Raw genomic sequence first — 23460 nt, forward strand, 5'->3', positions numbered from 1 at the left:
CTATCTTCATTCTGTCTTCTGGTGACCTATATTCTTGCTGTTAACTCCATGAGTTTTCTCATTATATTTAGTTCATAATAGTGAAATCATGCAATAATTGTCCTTTTGTGTCTGGCTTGCTTCACTCAACGTAATGTCCTCCAGGTTCATCCATATTGTCATATGCTTAATGACTTTATTTCTCCTTACACCTGAATAATATTCCATCATATGTATATACCACAATTTGTTTATCCATTCATTGGTTGGTAGACACCTGGGTTGTTTTCCATCTTTTGGCAATTGTGGATAATGCCACTGTGAACATGGGTCTACAGATACCTGTTCTTGTCACTGCTCTCAGTTCTGAGCATATACCTGGTAGTGATATTCCAGATCACATGCCAGATCTATATTTAACATCCTTAGGAACTGCCAAACAATCTTCCACAGTGGCTGTACCATTCTCCATTCCTATCAACAGTGAAGAAGTGTTACTATTTCTCCACATCTTCTCCAACACTTGAAGTTTTGTTTTTTTAAATAATGGCCATTCTAATAGGTGTGAAATGATATCTTATTGTAGCTTTTATTTGCATTTCCCTAATATGATATTGAACCTGTTTTTATGGGATTTTTTACCGTTTAGTATTTCCTCTTTGGAAAAATGTCTATCAAGTCTTTGACCCATTTTTTTGTCTGGTCATTTGTCTTTTTATCATTGAGTCCTGGGATCTCTTTATATATCATGGGTATTAAATCTTTGTCAGATGTGTAATTTTCAAATAGTTTCTACCATTGAGTATGCTGCCTTTTCACCCTGTTGACAAAGTCCTTGGAGGTGCAAAAGTGTTTAATTTTGAGGAGGTTCTGTTAATCTATTTTTTCTTCCATTGTTCATGGTTTGGTTGTAAAGTCTAAGAACTCACTTCTACCATCAAATCTTGAAGATGCTTTCCTCCATTATCTTCTAGTAGTTTTATGGTCTTGGCTTTTATGTTTAGGTCTTCCATTTTGACTTGATTCTTCTATAGGGAATGAAATATTAGGGGTCCTCTGTCATTCTTTTGGTAATGGATATCTTGTTATCCCAGCACCATTTATTGTCCCAAAAAAAGTGGACTTGGCAGGCTTGTAAAAAATAAGTTGACTGTAGAGATGAGGGTCTAGTTCTGAATTGTTAATTTGATTCCATTGATCAATGTACCTTTCTTTATGCCAGTACCATGCTGTTTTTACCACTGTTGCATTGTAGTAGGCTTTAAGGTCAGGAAGCATGAGTCCTCTGATTTGCTGTTCTTTTTTTAGAATATTTTTGCCTATCCAGAGCCCCATTCCCTTCCAAGTACATTTGATAATTGGCTTTTCTATTTCTGTAAACTGGCTGTTGGAATTTTGATTGTGATTGCTTTAAATATGTAAATCAGTTTGGGTAGAACTGACATTTTAACAATATTTAACCTTCCAAGCAATGACCACAGAATGTCCTTCTTTTTGTTTAGGTCTTCTTTGATTTCTTTTAGTACTCCTTTGTAGTTTTGTGAGTACAGTTCTTTTACATCCCTGGTTAAATTAATTCCTAAATATTTGATGATTTTGTATCTATGGTAAATGAAATTTTTCTGGATTTTCTCCTCAGATTGTCCATTACTAGTGTATAAAACACTACTGATTTTTAATGGGTTGATTTTTTTTTTAAGATATATTATTTATTTATTTCTCTCCCCTCCCCCCCCAAGTTGTCTGTTCTCTGTGTCCATTTGCTGCATGTTCTTTTGTCTGCTTCTGTTGTCAGCGGCATGGGAATCTGTGTCTCTTTTTGTTGTGTCATCTTGTTTGTCAGCTCTCCGTGTGTGCGGCGCCATTCCTGGGCAGGCTGAACTTCTTTCGTGCTGGGCGGCTCTCCTTACAGGGCGCACTCCTTGCTCATGGGGCTCCCCTATGTGGGGGACACCCCTGCGTGGCAGGGCACACCTTGCACGCATCAGCACTGCACATGGGGGCCAGCTCCACATGGGTCAAGGAGGCCCAGGGTTTGAACCACGGACCTCGCATATGGTAGGCGGACGCCCTATGCACTGGGTCAAGTCCGCTTCCCTATGTGTTGATTTTATATCCTGCCACTTGCCGAACTTGTTTCTTAACTGTAGTATTATACTTTTCTTGTGGTGGAGACTAGAACCATGCTTTAGAGCCAGGACCCATTGTTCCTAACTCAATGACCAGAGACCATGCTTAGCCCTTGGCCATGCCCACCCACCCCCTTTTCCTGGGGAGGAAGACTGCCATGCCCTTCTCTTTCTGCAAGGAGTCAGCCATAAGATGGTACTCAAGGGTGAGGGTATTTTTTTAGTTTGTCCTTTGTGTGTTTATATGTATAAACATATATACAACATTAATTTTCCCAAATTTTCCCGTCCCAGCTCCTCCCATGCATACATTCAATGGTATTAATCACATTCACAATGTTGCAGTACCCTCACCCCCACCCATTACTATAACTTGTCCCTCACCCCAATCCTATACTCATTTCCCCCTTTATCCCACCCTTGGTAACCTGTACTCTACTTTCTCTCTTTGTGATTTTGCATATTATTGTATATTTTATTTGACATTACTATGGGGCTTAAATTTCACAACCTAGATCTCTAACAATCTCATTTACTTTGATACCAGCTCAACTTTTTTTTTTAAAGATTTATTTATTTATTTATTTATTTATTTCTCTCCCTTCCCCTCTCCACCCCCCCCACCCCGGTTGTCTGTTCTCTGTGTCTATTTGCTGCGTCTTCTTTGTCTGCCTCTGTTGTCCTCTGTGGCACGGGACTCTGTGTTTCTTTTTGTTGTGTCAGCTCTCCATGTGTGCGGCACCATTTCTGGACAGGCTGCACTTTTTTTTCGCGCTGGGCGGCTCTCCTTACGGGGCACACTCCTTGCGCGTGGTGCTCCCTTAAGTGGGGGACACCCCTCCATGGCAGGGCACTCCTTGCACATATCAGCACTGCACACGGGCCAGCTCCTCACGACCAACTCAACTTCAATAGCATGTATAAACTATCTTCCTGTACCTCTCCGTCCCCTTACCTTTATGTATATCTTATCACATATTGCATGTTTATACATGAGTCTCAAGCCATTGATTACTCATTATATTTTATGCATTTGCTTTTAGATCACATAGGAAGGTAAAAAGTGGAGTTACATATAAAAAATACAAAAATACTGGTATTTATATTTTCCAGTGTCATTATCTTTACTGGAGATCTTTATTTCTTCATGTGGCTTCAGTGTGTGTCTGTCGTCCTTTCCTTTCAACCTTCTGAATTTTCTTTTGCATTTCTTATAGTTCCAGGATAGCGTTAACAAAGGCCGTCAGCTTCTGTTTATCTGGGAATGTCTTAATCCTTCTCTCATTTTTGAAAATCAGTTTTGCTAGATATAGAATTCTTAGTTGGCAGCTTTTTACTTTCAGCACTTTAAATATTTAACTGCCTTCTTATTTCCATGGTTTCTGATGAGAAATCAGCATTTAATCTTTGAGGCGCCCTTGTACTTGGCATGTTGCTTTTCTCTAGCACCTTTCAGAATTATCTATTGTTGGCATTGACATTTTGGTTATAGTATGCTGCAATGTGGACCTATTTAGGTTTACCCTGTTTGCAGTTCATTGCTTGTCTTGGATGTATATATGTTCATGTCTTTTGTTTAGGTTAGAGAGTTTTCAACTGGTATTTCTTTGACTATTCTCTCTGCCCCTTTCCCTCTTCTCCTTCTGGCATTCCCACAGTGCATATATTGGTATACTCAGTGGTGTCCCACAAGTTCTTCAGGCCCTGTTCACTTTTCTTCATTCTTTCTTCCTTCTGCTCCTCATGATAGAAGATTTCAATGATCTTATCTTTAAGTTTACTGTTTCTTTTGCTAGCTCCAATCTACTATTGAACCCTTATAATGAATTTTTAATTTGTTACTGTGGTTGTCAACTCTGGTTCCTTTTCATAATTTCTGTCACCTATTGGGATTCTCTTTGTGGTTATCTGTCGTTTTCCTCATTTCCTTTAGTTCTTTGCTCATGTTTTCTTTTAGTTCTTTGAGCATATTTAGAATCCTTTAAAAAAATTATTTATCTGAAATGTGCCAGGTGTGATCCTCATCATTGATAGTTTCTAATTCTTTAATTTTCACCTTCACTTGGACCATCGCTTCCCATTTCTTTATAAACAAGTTAAATAATTGTTTGATTAAACAAATCATAGGAACTGGAGAGTCAGTTCTATACAATAACAAACAGAATAGATCTTTTTTTCTTCTTTTGAAAGAGTTCATATTTCATGGAACTGTATGAAATTGTAACTTCTTTGATGTTGTTTATATATTTTTTTCTTATTCTGAACATACTGGTTCCTAACAATATTACCATAATGATTCATTTGCTTTATTCTACAAATATATATACAGATATATATATGTTAAGGTATCAATACCAATTTGATTCCTGAAAAAAAAATTTCTTGCTTTTTGTCCTTAGGATATGTATTTCCAGGAATATACTGTTGAATCACTTGTTTTAAGTTCTGTATGATTAATATAAAGTTCATTTGTTTCATTTTGCATTTAATATTTAGGAATTACTTTTTTTCCATTTTGATTTAATTTCTTATAATTACCTCATTTTTTCCATGATCCCCAAGTCAAACACATAGTAATTTACACTGAAAGAAGTCTTTCTTGTAGTAATTTCTCCTGCAACATGTTCTTTCTCTCTCCCTTCCAGCTTTGTAGCTATCTTCCTTGTTACATTCCTTCCTTTTTTTTCAAAACAAATATGTATATATAGTCATATTTTCCTCTATCTTAAGGAAAAGATAACATACTGTATACATTATTTTGGACTTTTTGGTCTTACTTTATTTTAAAGAAATTGCAGCCAGAAAAACCCTAAGATAAAGTATTATTAGTGTGGTTTATGACGGCAAATCATGGAAGACAAATCAGCAGAGTCATATCCAAAGAAAAGGCTTCGATCCTACATTAATACAGATTAAGCTCTTTCATACCTCCTTGCCTTTGCACATATTGTTCCAAACGTTTGCCTAGAATGTTTTAAGTCATACAAAAATGTATGGAGAATACCATAATGAGCACTATGTGCTTATCACATTGCTTGAGAGATAAAATATTACAATAATAATTGAAGTCCCATGTTACTAGTGTACACTTCACTTCAAAATGTAAAATTCCTTTTTCTCCCCACGCTGTATACATTTATGCCTGGAAAATGTGTCCTGGGCCCCTGCCAAGAGACAGAAACATCATGGGTCTTGCCAGCAGGTCTCCTGGTCAAATATACTGGGACCTCAGCCATGGGGATAAGATTGTGAGCCAACAGTCTCTGCCAGAGGGACATTTTGTGTGCCACGGAGCCCAAGGAAGCCTTTTCCCACAAGATGCTTCAGCAGAGCCTTGAGTTCTCAGGTCTGCCTGGGAAGGGAGTTTCCAGCCAGTGGGTACAAAACCTGCAGAGGTGGGGGGATATCTCCATCCCCTGCCCCAGAGCCCAGGGGGAAGGGAGGGTGGACCTGAGTTGGGTGGCCCTGAGATCCAGGAACCCCATGGGTCAGGCCAACAAGATGGAAGGACATGTGTCACTGCCTATCATCATCCCCCACTGGCGCCAAGGCTTTGCCCTGATGTGCCCAGCCAGGGGCGAGGGGTGCTTCTGATCCATCTGGAGGCCTGGGCTTCCTCTCCACAAGACTGGATATCTGGAAACCTCTTACACTGCGGTAGGTCATGGCCAGATACCTCTTCTACCTGGGGCCTGGAAGGACCCCAGTAGGTGAGTGGGAGCAGGGTCCTTGGCCCACATCCCACCACTGGCTTCCCTTCATCCCAATCTGGATGACTGACCCCTGACCTCATGGCCCAAAATGTAAAATTTCTGATGCTGTAAATCTGAGCCGACATTTGGTATTGCCAGACACTACATTTTTTATTTCATGTATGTGAAATAGTATCTTGTTATTTTCATTTGCATGCCCCCAATTACTAGGGAGGATGATCCACTCTCTCTTCTTCTCTCCTTCCTTTTCTTTCTGTTCATATATTTTTTCACACTTTTCTATTGGGTTTTTGTTTTTCCTTATTTATATATAGGCAGTATTTACACATTTTTAATTAAGATATGTTGTATCTTTTCCCAATTTGTGCCTTAAAGTAAAATTTTCTTTAGATTTGGGAAGAACTGAATCATAATTGAATTTTTGTCCCTGAGACTTTACATGGTACCTGATAAATTAGTCACTTAATAAAGGAAGAATAAAGAACTCTTGAGTGGAAATTAAATATTATAGTTTTATTTTTGAAGAACCAATGCTGCCCAATTTGAATGATGAATGAACTCTATTAATTTCCATAATTATATGTTAATTGAACCTTTATATTTAATAGCGTATTAGATCTCCTGTTGTTCAAATGCCAAAGACATATTTGCAAGTAGATTAGAAAAATGGTTCTTGCCAGTTTGGACTTGGTCTCAAATTAACATTTAAGGAAGAGTTAAACTATTAGATCTTCCAGATACACTTAAAAGTGTCTGAGATCACTCATTTCTCAGCGACTGTACTTGACTTCTGATGACAATTGTATAAAAATACAATTTTGTCTCTAATAGCAGAATCCCACAATATTTCTACTGAGATTCAGCAAAGAGAATCCTCTCAAAAAGAAGGCAAGCTTTTCTTGAGCCTTGTACTCTACTCATTTAATCCAGTCTTTTTCCACTTTCATTTTTATGTACACATAAAAATATTGTCCTATCACTTATTATTTTAAAAAATTATATCCTGCTTGCTTTCAAAATTGGTGTGCTCTCCTTAATCATTCTTTTTAGGCAGCGGACTTGGCCCAGTGGTTAGGGCGTCCGTCTACCACATGGGAAGTCCGCGGTTCAAACCCCGGGCCTCCTTGACCCGTTTGGAGCTGGCCCATGCACAGTGCTGATGCGGCGCAAGGAGTGCCGTGCCACGCAGGGGTGTCCCCATGTAGGGGAGCCCCACGCGCAAGGAGAGCGCCCTGTAAGGAGAGCCGCCCAGCGCGAAAGAAAGTGCAGGCTGCCCAGGAATGGTGCCGCACACACGGAGAACTGACACAACAAGACAACGAAACAAAAAAAAAAGAAACACAGATGACGAAACAGAAAGAAACACAGATTCCCGTGCCACTGACAACAACAGAAGCAGACAAAGAAGACGCAGCAAATAGAACAGACAACTGGGGTTGGGGGGGGGGATAAATAAATAAATAAATAAATATCTTTTTAAAAAAAATTCCTTTTACTTCCCTCTCACAAAGAAAAACCCTAAAGTTACAAACAGTCCAATAACTCAATTTTATATGACGTAGGCAATATGTTTGCCCTTCTCATGCATAGTATTAGGAATGCAGTTGTCAAGTTTTATAGATACAGCTTGTAGTAGTGGTTATTGATGGATAAATTTCCTCTTGATTATCCCCTACCTCTTCTTGCCCCAGTTTATTTTATGATAGAATAAGGTATCATACACCAAGAGCTCATCTTTTGAAATTAATATTTAGTATAAATCATATAATCTATAATCTTATTCATAATTTAGAAGTTATATTTTTGCCAGATATTTGATTGGGCTTATGTAGTTAACTCTGTAATTACAGTGCTTTAAAAAACAATTTCTCATCAACATTTATTTTTTTAACACAGGAGGAGCTTGCTGCAGAGACCAGACTTTCTTGCTTCCCTCTTCCATTAAAAATTGACTACTTTATTTGCTTTGGTGGAGGTTCCCACTATTTTCTTTATTTGTCAACCAGGGCAATTGTTATATAGTACTTTATTGTATTTGTTTGTTTACATTTCTCTTTCCCACTAATGCATGCTGCTTAGGGTTTTTATAAAAGTAAAAAGGACACATGATTTGTCATCGCTGAAATCAGAAGCCCTATTCTATTGTCTATAGATAGATAATAGATAGATTTATTTTTAAGGTACCCTCAAACCTGGGACCTCATATGTGGGAAGCTGGCGCTCAACCACCAAGCACAGGGGCGTCCCTGAGTTGGTTCCTTCGTTTGTTTTGCTTGTTATTCATTTTGGCTTTTTTTTTTCAGGAGGCATGGGAACCAAACGGGGCCTCCCATATGGGAGGTGGGGGCTCAACCACTTGAGCCGCATTTGCTCCCACCATATATACTTTAACATCTCATTTATCCCAAGGTCACTTAAATGGTTATAGTAGTTATCTGGAATCTATTTAAGAACCAAAAAGAAAACAAATCCTTTTATATGTAAAAATAGAGGTGAGACAACTGAATTGGAATCAGGAGACCTGAATTCTAATGGTATTCTCCATTGGCAATATGAGTCCTAAATTTAGCTTTGAGTGTCTTTACATACTTCCTAACATTAATATGCCATCTGGCATAGAAGAGAGCTAGGTCCTGTATTCTCAATATTACACATATATGTATGTGAATTGTATAACAAAGGAAATATATTTAAGACTAGAAAATGGTAAAGGAAGGAATCAATATTTATTCGTACCCACTTAGTGCTAGGCATTAAGATACAAACACTCTGTAATCTAATATAAGCCTCTCAATGACCCCACGAAGTGGGAATATCCCAACTTTACAAATGAATACACTGAAGCTTTGAAAAATAATTGCCTAAGATCATGTAGTTAGCGTAGCTGTAAAGCTGGGATCTGACCTAAATTTTTCAGATCTAAAATCTAGCTCTTTTCCATGCCAAACAGTACATTATGTTAGGAAGTATATCAAGACAACCAGAACTAAATTTAGGGCTCAGTTTGCTAAGGGGAATAATGTTAGAACTCAGGTCTCCTGATTCAGTTGTCTAGCCTCTATTTTTACTAATAAAAGGACTAAAGGATCCCCCCCCCCCCAATTTAATAAATCTAAGGTTCCACAGGGAACATGAATTTCTAATGCATAATTTATATAGGTAGAAAGTGTTACTTTACCCCTTTAACAAAAGCAAATTACAACTTCTCTATGTATTTCAAGTGAATCATTTAATGTGACTGAGGCTCAGTTTGATGTTATCATAAGTAACAACTGTAGAAAATGGGAAGGTATAAACATTTTCCTTTCTACCAAAAAAGGTTTGGTGCCAGGATAAACTAGCCTGTTGGTCTAACAATAACTGATCAAAAAGCCTACTGATTCTGCACCAAAAAAATGTGGCTGGAGACACTGATCCCTGAGAGCCCATTTTGAAAGATTTACATAAAAATCATTAAAATTCAAACAGTGCTAACATTTGTAGGCATATCTCATTCTCATGGTCCTGGATTGCCAATGTTTATATATTTGGACTAAAATACACAATATTTATCTCTGCACAAATAACACATTTCTTGATAATTTAGGAGACAAGTTAACAGATTCACTAATAAAAATGTAACTATGATATTTTTAAAACTATTATATTGGGTATTAAAGTTTAAATAATAACATAAATTTGCTTGCACCTCTAATAAAAGAGACTCATGCCAGTAGATAGATTAGACTGATGGATAAAAAATTTTTGAACCTCCCCCTCCTATTACCCCACCATGAGAACCCTTAAAAGTTCGTTTGTAGTTCATATTTCAACCCTCAAGGGTAGAAACTATTTTTAGAAGGAGCAAAAATGTAAGGGACTATCATGGTATAAGGAGAAGGAACTAATAGTTTTCGTTTTTGTTTTTGAGGTCCCAGGACCTCCCATATGGGAAGCAGGCACTTAACCACTTGAGCCATATCCGCTGTCCAGGAACTGATAGATTTTGATTAAGATAAAGGCAAATTAAAATGCCCCCAGAAAATAGATAAATTCTATTTACTGAACAGATGTGTTCCTAAAAAGTTTATTGTGAATTATAGTGTGTTATATTAGGAATTGGGAGAAAAAAAATAAGTGGCGTTTTCAAAATGGGAAGATGAGGAATAATGGATTGTGTCATTATCTGAGGAAGGAGCTCTGTCCCCAGTTTGCTCTTTCACCATAAGTAACTTATCTCATTTCTTAGAGTTTTAGTTTACTTATCTGTGGAATGGTGGGAAGGGTTGTAGGACTCTGAGTAATCTCTGTCCTAGCTTCAGTAATGAATGCGAATTTAGGTTAATTGCATTTACTTTCATAAGTTCCTTTATAAAATTGGAATAGTGTTCTTGGAAGAAACTTTATAAAGATCAAGAAACAAAACATTTTAGCTTTAACAAGTATATATGTAACAAGTACATTTTCACTGTGAAACTTAATACAGAAATACTTAAGATTAAAAAGCAGAAATTTCCCTTTATTCCCACTCTTCTAATATACTCTTTTAGCCAAAGGTAACTCAATTACCATTTTGATATGTATGCTTCCAGACCTTTTTCTATATGTATGTTTATATATATATAAATATGTAGCTTTCATTTGTTTTATTTATTTATTAAACACCCACCTCCCCCTTGTCTGTTCTCTGTGTCTGTTTGCTGCGTCTTGTTTCTTTGGCCACTTCTGTTGTCATCAGCGGCACCGGAAGTGTGGGCGGCGCCATTCCTGGGTAGGCTGCACTTTCTCTCGCGCTGGGCGGCTCTCCTTACGGGGCGCACTCCTTGCGCTTGGGGCTCCCCTACGCGGGGGACACCCCTGCGGGGCAGGGCACACCTTGCGCGCATCAGTACTGCGCGTGGGCCAGCTCCACACGGGTCAAGGAGGCCTGGGGCTTGAACCGTGGATCTCTCATGTGGTAGACGGACGCCCTAACCACTGGGCCAAGTCCGTTTCCCTGTTTTATTTTTTAGAGGTGTGTTTTTTGGTACGTGTATGTTTTAATAAATTATTCAGTAGATATTGTTTTACAGTTGTCTTGTAGATATTTCCAAATTTTGGCTTATAGACCTACCTTATTGTTTTTTAATTGTTGCATGGTATTCCATGATGTGAACATATCATATTTCATTTTTATTTAGCCCCATCCATGGACTTTAGGTCATTTCTAATTTTGTGGCAATAATAAGCAATGCAGTAAGACCATCACTATAAAGGATAGAAAATTGCTGAAGCCTCTCGTATGCCAGTGCTGTGCATCATTTCATTGAATCATCTCAGCAAGCCTGAGATAAGCACTAATTAGCATGAGAAAATTACAGGAGGGAACTGATCACAGAGCTTTTAAATACCAAACTGATTTACTTAGGCAGTCTTAACACTGGAGCTCATGCACTATTATGCCACAGCTTTTATATTTAGTGAGATTCATTCCCCTGCAAAAGTTAAGAACCAGGATTTTAGATAGGAAAGGATTATAGAATTTTAGAGCTCTAGGGAACTGTGGAGATCAACTGCTGTGCTCCTGTGCTGCTTCATTGCTCCTGCCTTAGCTAGAATGACCCTGTAATACAGGGTTGGTACGGGTGTGATATATTTACTAAATAATACACAGTATAGTGTGGACTTTAGTAAGGGGTGGGTACATGGTTTTCACCTGACTGGCAAAGGGTTCCATGGAACAAAAAAGGTTAAGAACCCCTGCTGTAAAAGATTGTCTAAATTGGTAAACTTGAAAGGTAAAAGAGGGGGCTTTATGATACTTATACTGAGATAGACATATTTGTCTTGGACATATTGAGAAATACGGAAACTTTAACCCCAGATTAGGCCATCAACAGGTTTCATGTTCTGTAATAGCCTCCTGTCTGGTCTCCTTGCATTTATTTACTTTTATCCTGTTCCAATCCATTCTCACATAGCAGCCAAAATAATATTTTAAAAACTAAAATCTGATTATATTACTCAAGAATTTAAACCCCTCCAGTGACTTCTAAAGGATATATTTATTCCATCCTCATGTGATTATTGTAGAGTACAGCATGAAATAGAGTAAAGGGCACTTAAATTGGGAGTCAAGAGACCTGTGTTTGAGTCTCAGATATCAAAACTAGTTTGGTGACCTTGGGCAAGCTATTTAACTTCTTAAGCTGTTTCTTCAAATATAAAATATAGATAGTGTGAGGAGGGGGATGAGGTAATAAATATGAAATTGTAATGTAAACACAGGACATTGTTAATAGTTAACCCTTTGCTTGTTATACCCTTTGAAAAATTGCCCTTATGTCCTATCATAGAATCTATCAGATCATGGTAGGATTTTTACAAGCTGAACCACCTTTCATGTGACTGTCCAAGTTTCACGAAATAAAAGCCTCATTTTTTAAAAAAAATCACAAAGTGTATAACTGTTAAGTGACTTGGTGAAGGTAAAAATTAGTTACTAAGTCAGTTCTAAAATTCAGAGCTATGACCTTGCCATTATACACTGTTAATCTTTCTGCTAGGCTCAGCTGACTTCCTGAAAGAATTAAGTGGGGTCCTTTGTTTATAATATATAAATATTTTACCTGTGATTGTAATTTAAAGGTATAACTGATCTTTCATAAATTGAGAACAGTTTAGAAATCCATATCCATATAGTTTATTGACTTAAATGGGAACTTTGGCTTGCAAGTGGTGGCTTGCACAAAGGGAATTTATTAAGCCACATAATTAAATAGAAGGGATATTAGAATAGCTGCTGGAATTGAAGATAGAGCTACAAAAAGTCTGGAACTCAGAGTAGGCAGGATCTCTTTAAACTGACAGTCCTTGGCCTATATCCTAGTAACTGGAGAACCAAGGAGGATGGGTACTACCTTTCTCTCTGGGAAATTTGGGAGGACTCCTTTTAGTCTAGCCTGTCTCTCATACATATCTCTGGGATATTGTTTGATTGAACCATATGAAATTGCTAATAGTCGACCATTTTTTAGCGACACAAAAGGTCATTTCAGGGAAACGGACTTGGCCCAGTGGTTAGGGCATCTGTCTACCACATGGGAGGTCCGTGGTTCAAACCCCGGGCCTCCGTGACCCGTGTGCAGCTGGCCCACGCGCAGTGCTGATGCGCGCAAGGAGTGCCCTGCCACGCAGGGGTGTCCCCCGCGTAGGGGAGCCCCACGCGCAAGGAGTGCGCCCCGTAAGGAGAGCCGCCCAGCGCGAAAGAAAGTACAGCCTGCCCAGGAATGGCGCCGCCCACACTTCCGGTGCTGCTGACGACAACAGAAGCGGCCAAAGAAACAAGACGCAGCAAATAGACACAGAGAACAGACAACCGGGGGAGGGGGGATTAAATAAAATAAATAAATCTTTAAAAAAAAAAAAAAAAAGGTCATTTCATATGGTTCAACCTAATATGGGTTGGGGGATGGGAGAATGAGGTATCATAGATTGTCAGCCTTTATAGGACCTCAAAAATGGTGGAGTTTCAAAAATGAGAAGTGCTGCTTTTAGGCAGAGGAAGGAAAATGGGATAAACACTGGGAAGATAAAAATAATAGTGACTGTAGTCTAACATTTGCAGAAAGTATGGTTAAGCTCTAATTCAGCTACAATGGCAATGAAAAGGACTTCAAATATAAAAAAATTATTACATGAGACTGCGTTGTTTTTACCAGTCCTTTTCATAGGCATCCCCAGGTTTGACAAATCTTGTCTTTAATGTAACAGATGTGCCTAAAGCTCTCAAATTATATCTTTTGTTATATGTTAAATATTTATTGAATGTGAAACATGTCCCATGCACCTTTGGCTTGACAACCATATTTAAAGATGAACAAATTGAGGCTCAGAGAGGTAAAGTAACTTGCCAAATTAGTATGGGGCCAGAATTTGAAATCTAAATTAATTCAAATAAGTGCAAATTGATTTCATACAGTGTCTAAATAAAATCCAGCACTTCCTTCCATAATACTTGTCAATACTGTCACTGAAATGCCTCTAAAGTAATGTCTATAGGTTTATATCATCTTAATTAATGTAAATATTTCTTTCTGCTCCATAATATAATGGTGATAGTTTTGTTTTTAAAACAAGGAGGTGTGTTTTTTTTTAAACTTAAACTTTGACTTAAGTTGTTTAAGAAGATACTTGACACCTTATCTAAATACGAGAAAAATCGCACACAATGGATTTTCTAAATACAGTTTAAATGATCTCACTCTGATTCAAACCACTTTTATTGTTAGAATCTTAGAAATAGATCTTTCTATACATTTTTTGGATTCTGATCACTCCTACAAATAATGTCCTCTGAAGTTGTGTAGCTTTAGAAGGAGTTTATAAATGTTATGTTGTAGCTATACTTTATTTAAATAGAAATAGAGGTATGTTATGTCTTGTTATCTGCCTAAGGCAAATATTAGGTACATGCTATATAGAAACCATACCTTTTTTAATAGGGAAGTTGGAACATTAAGGGAAGAGAAGGCATAGCAAAAAGTCTTTTAGGAGTTACAAAACAGTGTTGCCCTTTGTGGGGTTTGGGGAATATAATAATGAAGGCAGATGTAAAGAGTGCTTTCTGATCAGTGATGCTTAAGGTGTTGTGTTCTTAACTGGCACAATAAACAAAACAAGTGATTTGTACTCCTTTTTAATATAATTATGATAATATAATTAAGAAAGGTCCTTTGAATAGTAATGCTCTCTTACAAGTTCTAGATGTCTACAAAATGATATATTTAGGGAACATTTTAGTGAGAAGACTAATTTAGTATGGTGATAGTATAAAAATAGGGAAAATTTTTCATCATTTTAATGATACATCAGATATGTTAGCTTTCATTATTTTAAATTAGTTAAAATAGTTATTATAATCTTTCACAAGATTATAATAATTTAAATTATATTATAATAGAAATATAAAAATCTCACATGTGTAAGGTTTTTTTTTTTCTTTTTTCTCATTTTTAAAAACTTATCTGGTATCGTTTTCTTGTCATTAGGTTCTTTCTCAAGCCTTACATTAAAAATATTTCATATTTTCTTTATTTTAATAGATGATAGTATATCTGCTGCAAGTACCTCTGATGTTCAAGATCGCCTCTCAGCTCTTGAGTTACGAGTTCAACAACAAGAAGATGAAATCACTGTGCTAAAGGCAGCTTTGGCTGATGTTTTGAGGCGTCTTGCAATCTCTGAAGATCATGTGGCCTCAGTGAAAAAATCAGTCCCAAGTAAAGGTAATTAAGAGTGTTCATAAATAGGAAGAATTTTTTTTTTTGCAACATTTTCTTTGAAATAAGATATAAACCTTGTGTATTTTATTAGTAACATTAAAATTAGGAATATAAACCTATATTTTCTCTTTTGGATTAGTTGTGATTATAATTTGTTTTCCATTTCCTTTTTCTTTATTCTCAGTGTTGAAAGTTTATTCTTTATTATTTAAATTTGAAATTTTTGTATAATAACACTGGTTACACGGACATGCTTTTGTGTTGTTATTTATGTGACTTTAGTATCTTCCAACTAGATAAACTTACTGAAGGCAGAATCAAATATTCTCTTTGTTCCTCCCATAGTATCTCATAATGTATTCTGAAAATAGTGGCTTGGCATGCATATATATATATTTTAGTCAACCTATTATCATTACAGAAACATGATTAAAATCATAGTAGAAATAGCTTCATTCTAAACTCTTTGTGATTATTAGCAGAATCCTGAAGAATTAAATTTAAACTCAGACTAAATTCTCAGGACAGTGGAAATTTTAACATCCATATATCAGGAGTTTTCATAATTTGAAGCAGTCATCAAGACTTCATTGCTCTGAGTATGGAGCAGATGTAGTATGGACTTTGTGTTCTTTAAACCACCCAGAAAGAATTTTAAATTACATTAGTAGTCGAGTACATTTTTTTCATGTATCTAACTAATTTCTTGGTAAAGTTGATGGGGATAGGCGTGATTGTCCACATTTTGGCATGGAGAAAAGTGATGTGGTGGTTTGACTTACCAGTCAATTCTCTTTAATAAGTCAGTGCAAATAATTGATCTAGCAAGGAGTCTTACATAACTCCTAGATTCTAGCTAGGTAGAAGGTAATGCAGTTAACCAGGACATGAGGAGCAGATTTGAAAGAATTATGAGTTTGTTTCAGAATGTTGAGTTTGAGGTATATATGGTATATAGATAGATACATATAGACAGTTGAATTGCAGCTCTAGAGTTCATGCTAGTTTTGGCTAGCAATAAGAATTTGAGAATGTTCAATGTACGGATGGCAGTTGAAGCCATGGAAAGATAATGTAAAATGAGAAGCCTCAAGATAGTTCATTAGGAGTGCCAATATTTCAGCATATAGCAGAATGAATCATGCTACCAGCTGCTTCAGAGAGGTCAAATAAAACAAAGACTGAGAGGTCACCATTGGATTTGGCATTTTGGGGAACATTAGAAACCTCTCCAAAAGCAATTTTAGTGGAGTGATAAGATTTCAAATCAGATTGCAATATTTTGAGATGAGCAATTGAGAAGAATTGTGGAATTCAGGGTGGCAGATGTAGGCACTCTTTCAAAAAACTTGTCTGAGAGTGGAAAATGGTAGTTGCTAGACTTTAGTACAAAGATAGACTAAGGACAGAAACCTCAGAAGAGAATATGATGGGGAGGGAGGGACGGATAGTTGATAAGGCAAATTTCCTGAGAGAATTTGAGAAGAGATAGTAGAGCAAATCGGAAGCTTTAGTCTTAGACTGAAGGAACAGTATTTCTGAAATAGGATGGAAGGGTAAAACTGAGTGGAAATTGATGTATTTATTCACGTGTCAGGACTGGAAGTTTTAATTCTCATCAGTTCTGCTTAGGAGACAATGATACCTTTTAAGAGAGTAGGGCAGTCACTGGGTGGTGAAAAAAAGAGAAGTGAATGTTTGGAATTGTAAGAGTGGAAAATTCAAAACTGAAGACATAGGAAAGAAATGCTGAGTGACCCCAAGGTGGGAAACTTTTTTTGGGTAGAGTGGGGTAGAGGGTATCATTTTGCCTGGTTTTGATTCCCGTTCTTATACCTCCCCATCCCAAGCACTCTGTAACTAGGTCTTAACAGTAGAGAGAGATAGATAAGGTAGGATCGATCTTTTCTATTAATAGTTAATAAGATAAATGTAATAGAATGACAAGGGAAAAGGAACTTTAGATTCTTGGGAATGACTTTATAAAAACCACTTTGGCTGATAAGGTTATTTTAATTTTTTCGAGAACCAACTTTGAGGATACTCAAGATCGAGCCAGAAAAAACATTATTTGTTTATAAATTATTTTTATAAGAAGATTCTGAAGTTGTTAGAGAAGGTAGAGTGAGGAATAATTAATGTATGTGGGCTTTATAATGAAGGTAAACTTTTAGTAGAGAAAAGGGAAGAAATGTTTCCCACCTGTAGTTGGCGTATGTACCCTCGGGTTCCTAGTCCATTTATAAATACTTTGCTTTGTAATAGAAAATGATGTCGTTTTTGCATTATCCACATTTTGTCCCCTTAGTTTTAAACTTTCTGTTTTGAAATATTTTCAAATTTAAAGGACAGTGCCAAAAATAATACAAACCCCATACAGAGAACTCCAACACACCCCTGCTTCCCCCCCCAGATATCCAGATCTACCAACTTTAACATTTTGCCACATTTGCTGTATCATTCCCTATCTGTCTGTCTTTCTCAATCCATCTACCTAAGTATCCATCTGTCATTCTACTTTCTGAACACTCAAATGTAGGTTTTATTCATCATGTTCCTTCAATACTTAATACTGACATGTACATTTTCTGCCAACAGGGATATTCATTATATATCCGCCTTAAGTGCACTTAAGTGCAGCTATAAAGTTCAAGAAATTTAACAATGATTTAAAGCTTAGTTTATATTCCAGTTTTCTCACAGGTCCCCAAAATGTCCTTCAGTCTTCTCTCCTCCCTTGTTAGATCTTGTCCAGGATCATGTATTGCCTTTGTCATTGTATCTTTTTTTAAAAAGATACATAGATCACACAAAATATTAACATTAATGTCATTGTATCTTTAGATTCTCTTTCTTTTTTTAAACTGTAGGAATATATATAAAACATAAGTTTCCCATCTCAACCACACAGAAGCATAACACTTAGTGGTATTAATCATTCACTATATTGTGGAACCTTCATCACCTTCCATTACTAAAACTTTCCCATCTTCCCAAAGAGAAACCCTACACCTGGGGAGCAGGTGTAGCTCAGTGGCTGAGTGCCTGCTTTACATGTATGAGGTCCTGGGTTTAATCCCCAGTACTTCCTAAAAAAAGAAAGAAAAAAAAGGGAGGAATGAAAGAAAAAAAGGAACAAAGAAAGGGAAGGAGGGAGAAAGAGAAAGAAAGAAATCCCATTTTGCATTAACTCCCCATTTCCCTTGCCAACTTGAACTCCAATTTCTGTCTCTATGATCTTGCATATTCTCCAGTATTTTTATTTTATTTTTTTAGTTACCTTGGGGTTTAATGACCTAAATCTGTAACAATCTCATTTGCTTTGATAACTGCTTAACTTCAATTGGATACACAAACTATGTTCTGTACCCCTCTGGCCTCCCAACTTTATGTACTTCTTACCACAGATTATGTGTTTATACTTTATGAGTTCCAAACCACTGATTTCTCATTACATTTTTGCATTTTGCATTTACCTTTTATATCCTATAGGATGTAAAAGTAAAGTTACAAACAAAAAATAGAAAAGTTATGTATTTACACCTGTCGTTACCCCTACTGAGATCTTTATTTCTGCATGTAGCTCCGATCTATTGTCCTTTCATTCTGCAGAACTGTCTTTAGCATCTCTTATAGAGCCAGTCTAGTGGTGAGGAAGACTGTCGTCTTTTATGTGGCAATGTCTTAACCTCTCCCTCATTTTAGAAAGGACAGTTTTGCCAGATATAGAATTTTTGAATGGCAGTTTTTGTTTTTTTTACTTTAAGCTCTAAATATGTCATCCTACTAGCTTTCTGTCTCCATAGTTTCCAATGAGAAATAGCCTCTTAATCTTATTGAGACTTCCTCGTACATAACACATTGTGTCTCTCTTGAGGCTTTCATAATTCCCTTTATCTATGGTATTCGACAGTTTGTATATGCTCTGGTATGGACCTATTTGGTTTTATTCCCTTTGGTGTTTATTGAACTTCTTGAATATAAGTGTGTGTTCATGTCTTTTGTTAAATTTAAGAAGTTTTCAGCCAGTATTCTCTGACTATTCTGTCTGCCCCTTTCTCTCTTTCCTCTTCTTCCGGGACTCCAGCAATGTCTGTATCAGTACACTGAATAGTGTCCTACAGGCTCTATTCACATTTTTTTTTTTTAACAAATCAGCTTTATTGATACATATTAATAAAGCATACAGTTCATCCAAAGTGTACAATCAGTGGTATTTGATATAATCACATAGTTGTGAATTCAACTCAGTCATTATTAGAGCATGTTCATTATTTCAATAATAATAATAAAAAAACAAACAGGAAAATTCTTTGCCCCTTGATCTCTCTATCCTTCCCCTGCTGTACATAGCTGCTATTTCTGGCTATTCTTTCACAGTTACTTATTCATTTATTAAACAGTTTTATTGAGATATATTCATATACCATATGATCAATCCCAAATGTATATTCAATGGCTTTTAGTATAATCACAATATTATGCATTCATCACCACAAAAAATTTTCCAACAGTTTCATTACTTCGAAAAGAGAAACTCTAAACCCCTTAGCCATTTTTCCCCAGCCCTACATAATCACTAATCTAACTTCATCTTTATAAATTGGTTTATATTTACATTTTATAAAAATGGAATCATACTGTATGTAGTACTTTGTCTGGTTTCTTTCACTTAGTATAATGTGATGTTTTTCTTGGTCTGTTATGAACACCTTGTAGTGTTAACAAGAAAAAATCATATGCAATTTTACCCATATTCATATTTCATATCAAGTTTTACTATGTTATACAGTTCCATGTTACATTTTTAAGCTTTCCTTTTAGTAATATACATGACCTTAGACTTCCCCCCCCTTTTTTTTTTTAAAGATTGATTTTTATCTATTTCTCCCCCTACCCCCTTCCCCTCATTGTCTGCTCTCTGTGTCCATTCTCTGTGTGTTTTTCTGTGTCTGCTTGTATTCTCATTAGGCAGCTCTGGGAACCAATCCTGGGACTTTCCAGAGTGGGAGAGAGGTGATTATTCACTTGCACCACCTCAACTCCCTGTTCTGTTACGTCTTCTTATTTTCTCTCCTCTATGTCTCTTGTTGCATCATCGTGCTGCACCAGCTCTCAGCATCGGCCAGCACTCCTGCACAGGGTGGCTTTCCTGTGCTGCGTGGCATTCCCATACAAGGGAGCACTCCTTCACGTGTGACATTCCAGCATGGGCCGGCACTGTGCGTGGGCCAGCTTACCCTCACCAGGAAGCTCTGGGTATCAAACCTTGAACCTCCTATATGGTAGACAGGAGCCCAGTTGGTTGAGCTACATCCGTTTCTTTAGACGTTCTCTTTAAACCACCTCATACCATATAATAGTACTGCTAGTTATAGACATTATGTTGTGCTTTCACCTTTTCTACTCATTTCCAAAGATTAACAAACATCTTTTTTACCAATTCTGCACAAGTTAACCCTTACCTTACCATACTCTAACGTCATTCTGCTTTCTAGTGACCCATGTACAAGTTACTAAACTCCATGGGATTACAAAAAATATTTAGTTCATAGTAGTGCGTTCATACAGTATTCCTCCTTTTGTGTCTGGCTTGCTTCTCAACGTAATGTCTTCCAGGTTCATCCACGTTGTCATATGCTTTATGATTGCATTTCTTCTTACAGCTGCATAATATTCCATCATGTGAATATGCCACAGTTTGTTTATCCATTCATTGGTTGATGGACACCTGGATTGTTTCCTCCTTTTGGCAGTCATGAATAACTCTGCTATGAGCATCGTGTGCAGATGTCTGTTGGTGTCACTGCTCTCAGTTCTTCTAGAATAGTGATATTGCTGGGTGTCATGACACGTCTATATTCAACTTCCTTAGAAACTGCCAAACAGTCCTCCACAGTGGCTGTACCATTCTATATTCCTAACACAGGGAATAAACACTCCTGTCTCTCCAAATCCTCTCTAGCACTTATAGTTCTCCGACTTTTTAATAGCAGTCATTCTGATAGGTGGGAAATAATACCTCATTGTAGTTTTGATTTGCATTTCCCTAATCACTAGTGATGGTGGACATTTTTTCATGTATTTTTTCACCATTTATATTTCTTCTTTGGACAAATGTCTATTCATCTCTTTTGTGTATTTTTAAATCATGCTGTTTGTCTTTTTATTGTTGAATTGTAGAATTTCCCTATATATTATGGATATTAAGCCCTTATCAGATGTGTGATTTCCAAATATTTTCTCTCATTGAGTTGGCTGCCTTTTCACCCTTTGGCTTAGTCCTTTGAGATGGAAAAGTGTGTAATTCTGAGGAGGTCCCATTTATTTTTTCTTTTGTTGCTTGTACTTTGGATGTAAGACCCAAGAAACCACTACCTACCACAGGTCTTTTTTTTTTTTTTTTTAAGATTTATTTTATTTCTCTACCCTTCCCCCCCATTGTCTGCTCTCTCTGTCCATTTGCTGTGTGTTCTTCTGTGTCCAATTACATTCTTGCCATGGAGCACTGGGAAACTGTGTCGCTTTTTTGGTTGCGTCATCTTGCTGCGTCAGCTCTTCATGTGTGCAACACAACTCCTGGGCAGGCTGTGCTCTTTTTGCATGGGGCAGCTCTCCTTGTGGGGTGTACTCCTTGTACATGGGGCATCCCTATGTGGGGACACCCCTGCATGGCATGGCAGTCCTTGTGTGTGGCAGCATTGCGCATGGGCCAGCTCACCACACGGATCAGGAGGCCCTGGGTATCAAACCCATATGGTAGGTGGACACTCTATCAGTTGAGCCACAACCACTTCCCATACCACAAGGTCTTTAAGATGTTTCCCTATATTTTCTTCTAATAATTTTATGGTCCTGGCTTTTATGTTTAGGTCTTTGATCCATTTTGAATTGATTCTTGTATAGGGAGTGAGATTTGTGTGCATCTCATTCATTAGTTGTCTCAAATCCTATGTCTCTTCTGGGGTTTTGCTATATTCTTTTTCTTGAGCCATGTCTTCCATTTTCTTAGTATGGCTCATAATTTTTTACTGATGTCTAGACATCTGATTAGGATGGTGCATTTACTCAGATGCTCAATTTTTCTCTCTTTCTTAGGGTTTAGTGGTGGCAGCCTGTGTGTTACTGCTGTTCTTTGATTGTTTGTTCAACCTGTTTTAAGTCTTTAGGATTGTCCCTGTTAATTGCTCAAAACTGGTCTCTGAACCCAGTAATGGTTTTCAAACCCACCTCCTAGAGCCTTGAGGAGGGAGGCAATACAGGCTGGAAAAAGCCTCTCTTATTTACTTTTAAGTTCCTCACATGTATTTCCTTGGTCTGCCAGCAGATCGTGCTCTTTGGCAGCCCTCTCAATTCAGTGTTTGCTGCATCATAGACCAGGTCAGTGTGATAGAGATTCCTCCCTGGAGCTAAGAGCCTCATATTTCAAACTTTCTCAGAGGCAGTTCTCCAAAGCTCCCTCTATTTTCCTGGGTAGGAAATAAGTCCACTCCCCTCTGTGTCCTCAGCAATCATTCCTGGTCAGTAGATGGGGCGATTGAGAGGGTTGGATCTCTTTAGTCCTGCATCTTTTTTGTCCCTTATCAGCTCCCAGGGCAAACAATGGGACAGCCCCACCAGGCCTGGAAGGACTTTTGGGACACAGGACTAAATTTTTGGGTCAAAAGCTGAGTCAGCCTTAGGCTGTGTCCCTCTCTGTCCCATTTCCTGGGGCGGTGGATTCTTTGGAACCCCTTTATCTGGAGCCTTCAACCCTAAGGCCTGAGAATTCAAAAGTGTCTGGTGTGGGAGAGGTTTCTGGTAGTAGCAGCTGCAGCTTCTGCTTTTAAATCACAATTTTGCTCCTCTCTCTTCTGGGTGGTGTCCAGCCTTCCCTGGTGTCCTAAACTCTAGAAGATTTTTTTTCAGGCTGTTTCTGCCTGTTCTCTTGCTATTTTTCTGGGACAGAACAAAGTCCCATGTCTTTCTAGTCTTCCATCTTCCCAGACATTTTCACTTTTCTTAATTCCTTCTTCCTGTGTCTCAGGACTGGATGATTTCATTGGTCTTATCTTCAAGTTCACTGATTCTGTCTTCTGCTAGCTCTAATCTACTATTGAACCACTTTAAGGAATTTTAAATTTTTGTTACTTTGATCTTTAGCTCCATATGCTTCCTTTTCATAATTTCCATCCCTGTATTAATGCTCTCTTTGTGCTCCTCCATCATTTTCCTGATTTCCTTCAGTGATTTGTCCATGTTTTGCTTTAGTTCTTTGGGCATATTTAAGACTATTTATCAAAAAGTCTTATTCCAGTATGTCCCAGGTCTGGTACCCCTCATTGATGGATTTTAATGCTTTACTCTTTTCCTTTGGCTGGACCATCACTTTCTGTTTCTTTGGTGTGTGTGTGAATT

At 37.4% G+C, this 23460-nt stretch overlaps 1 protein-coding gene across 2 annotated transcripts in view; it reads left to right on the plus strand.

Annotated features, from left to right (window-relative positions):
- The window catches only part of EML4 (EMAP like 4), a 221076-nt gene that overhangs the window by 70292 nt on the left and 127324 nt on the right, over positions 1-23460 (plus strand). For both annotated transcript variants that reach the window (XM_071208789.1, XM_004448018.5), the window contains one exon: positions 14884-15066. In XM_071208789.1, coding sequence (XP_071064890.1) covers positions 14884-15066 — 183 coding nt within the window. The remainder of the gene's footprint in view (positions 1-14883; positions 15067-23460) is intronic.

This window comes from Dasypus novemcinctus, chromosome 17 (genome assembly GCF_030445035.2).
Source record: "Dasypus novemcinctus isolate mDasNov1 chromosome 17, mDasNov1.1.hap2, whole genome shotgun sequence".
Lineage (NCBI taxonomy): Eukaryota > Metazoa > Chordata > Mammalia > Cingulata > Dasypodidae > Dasypus > Dasypus novemcinctus.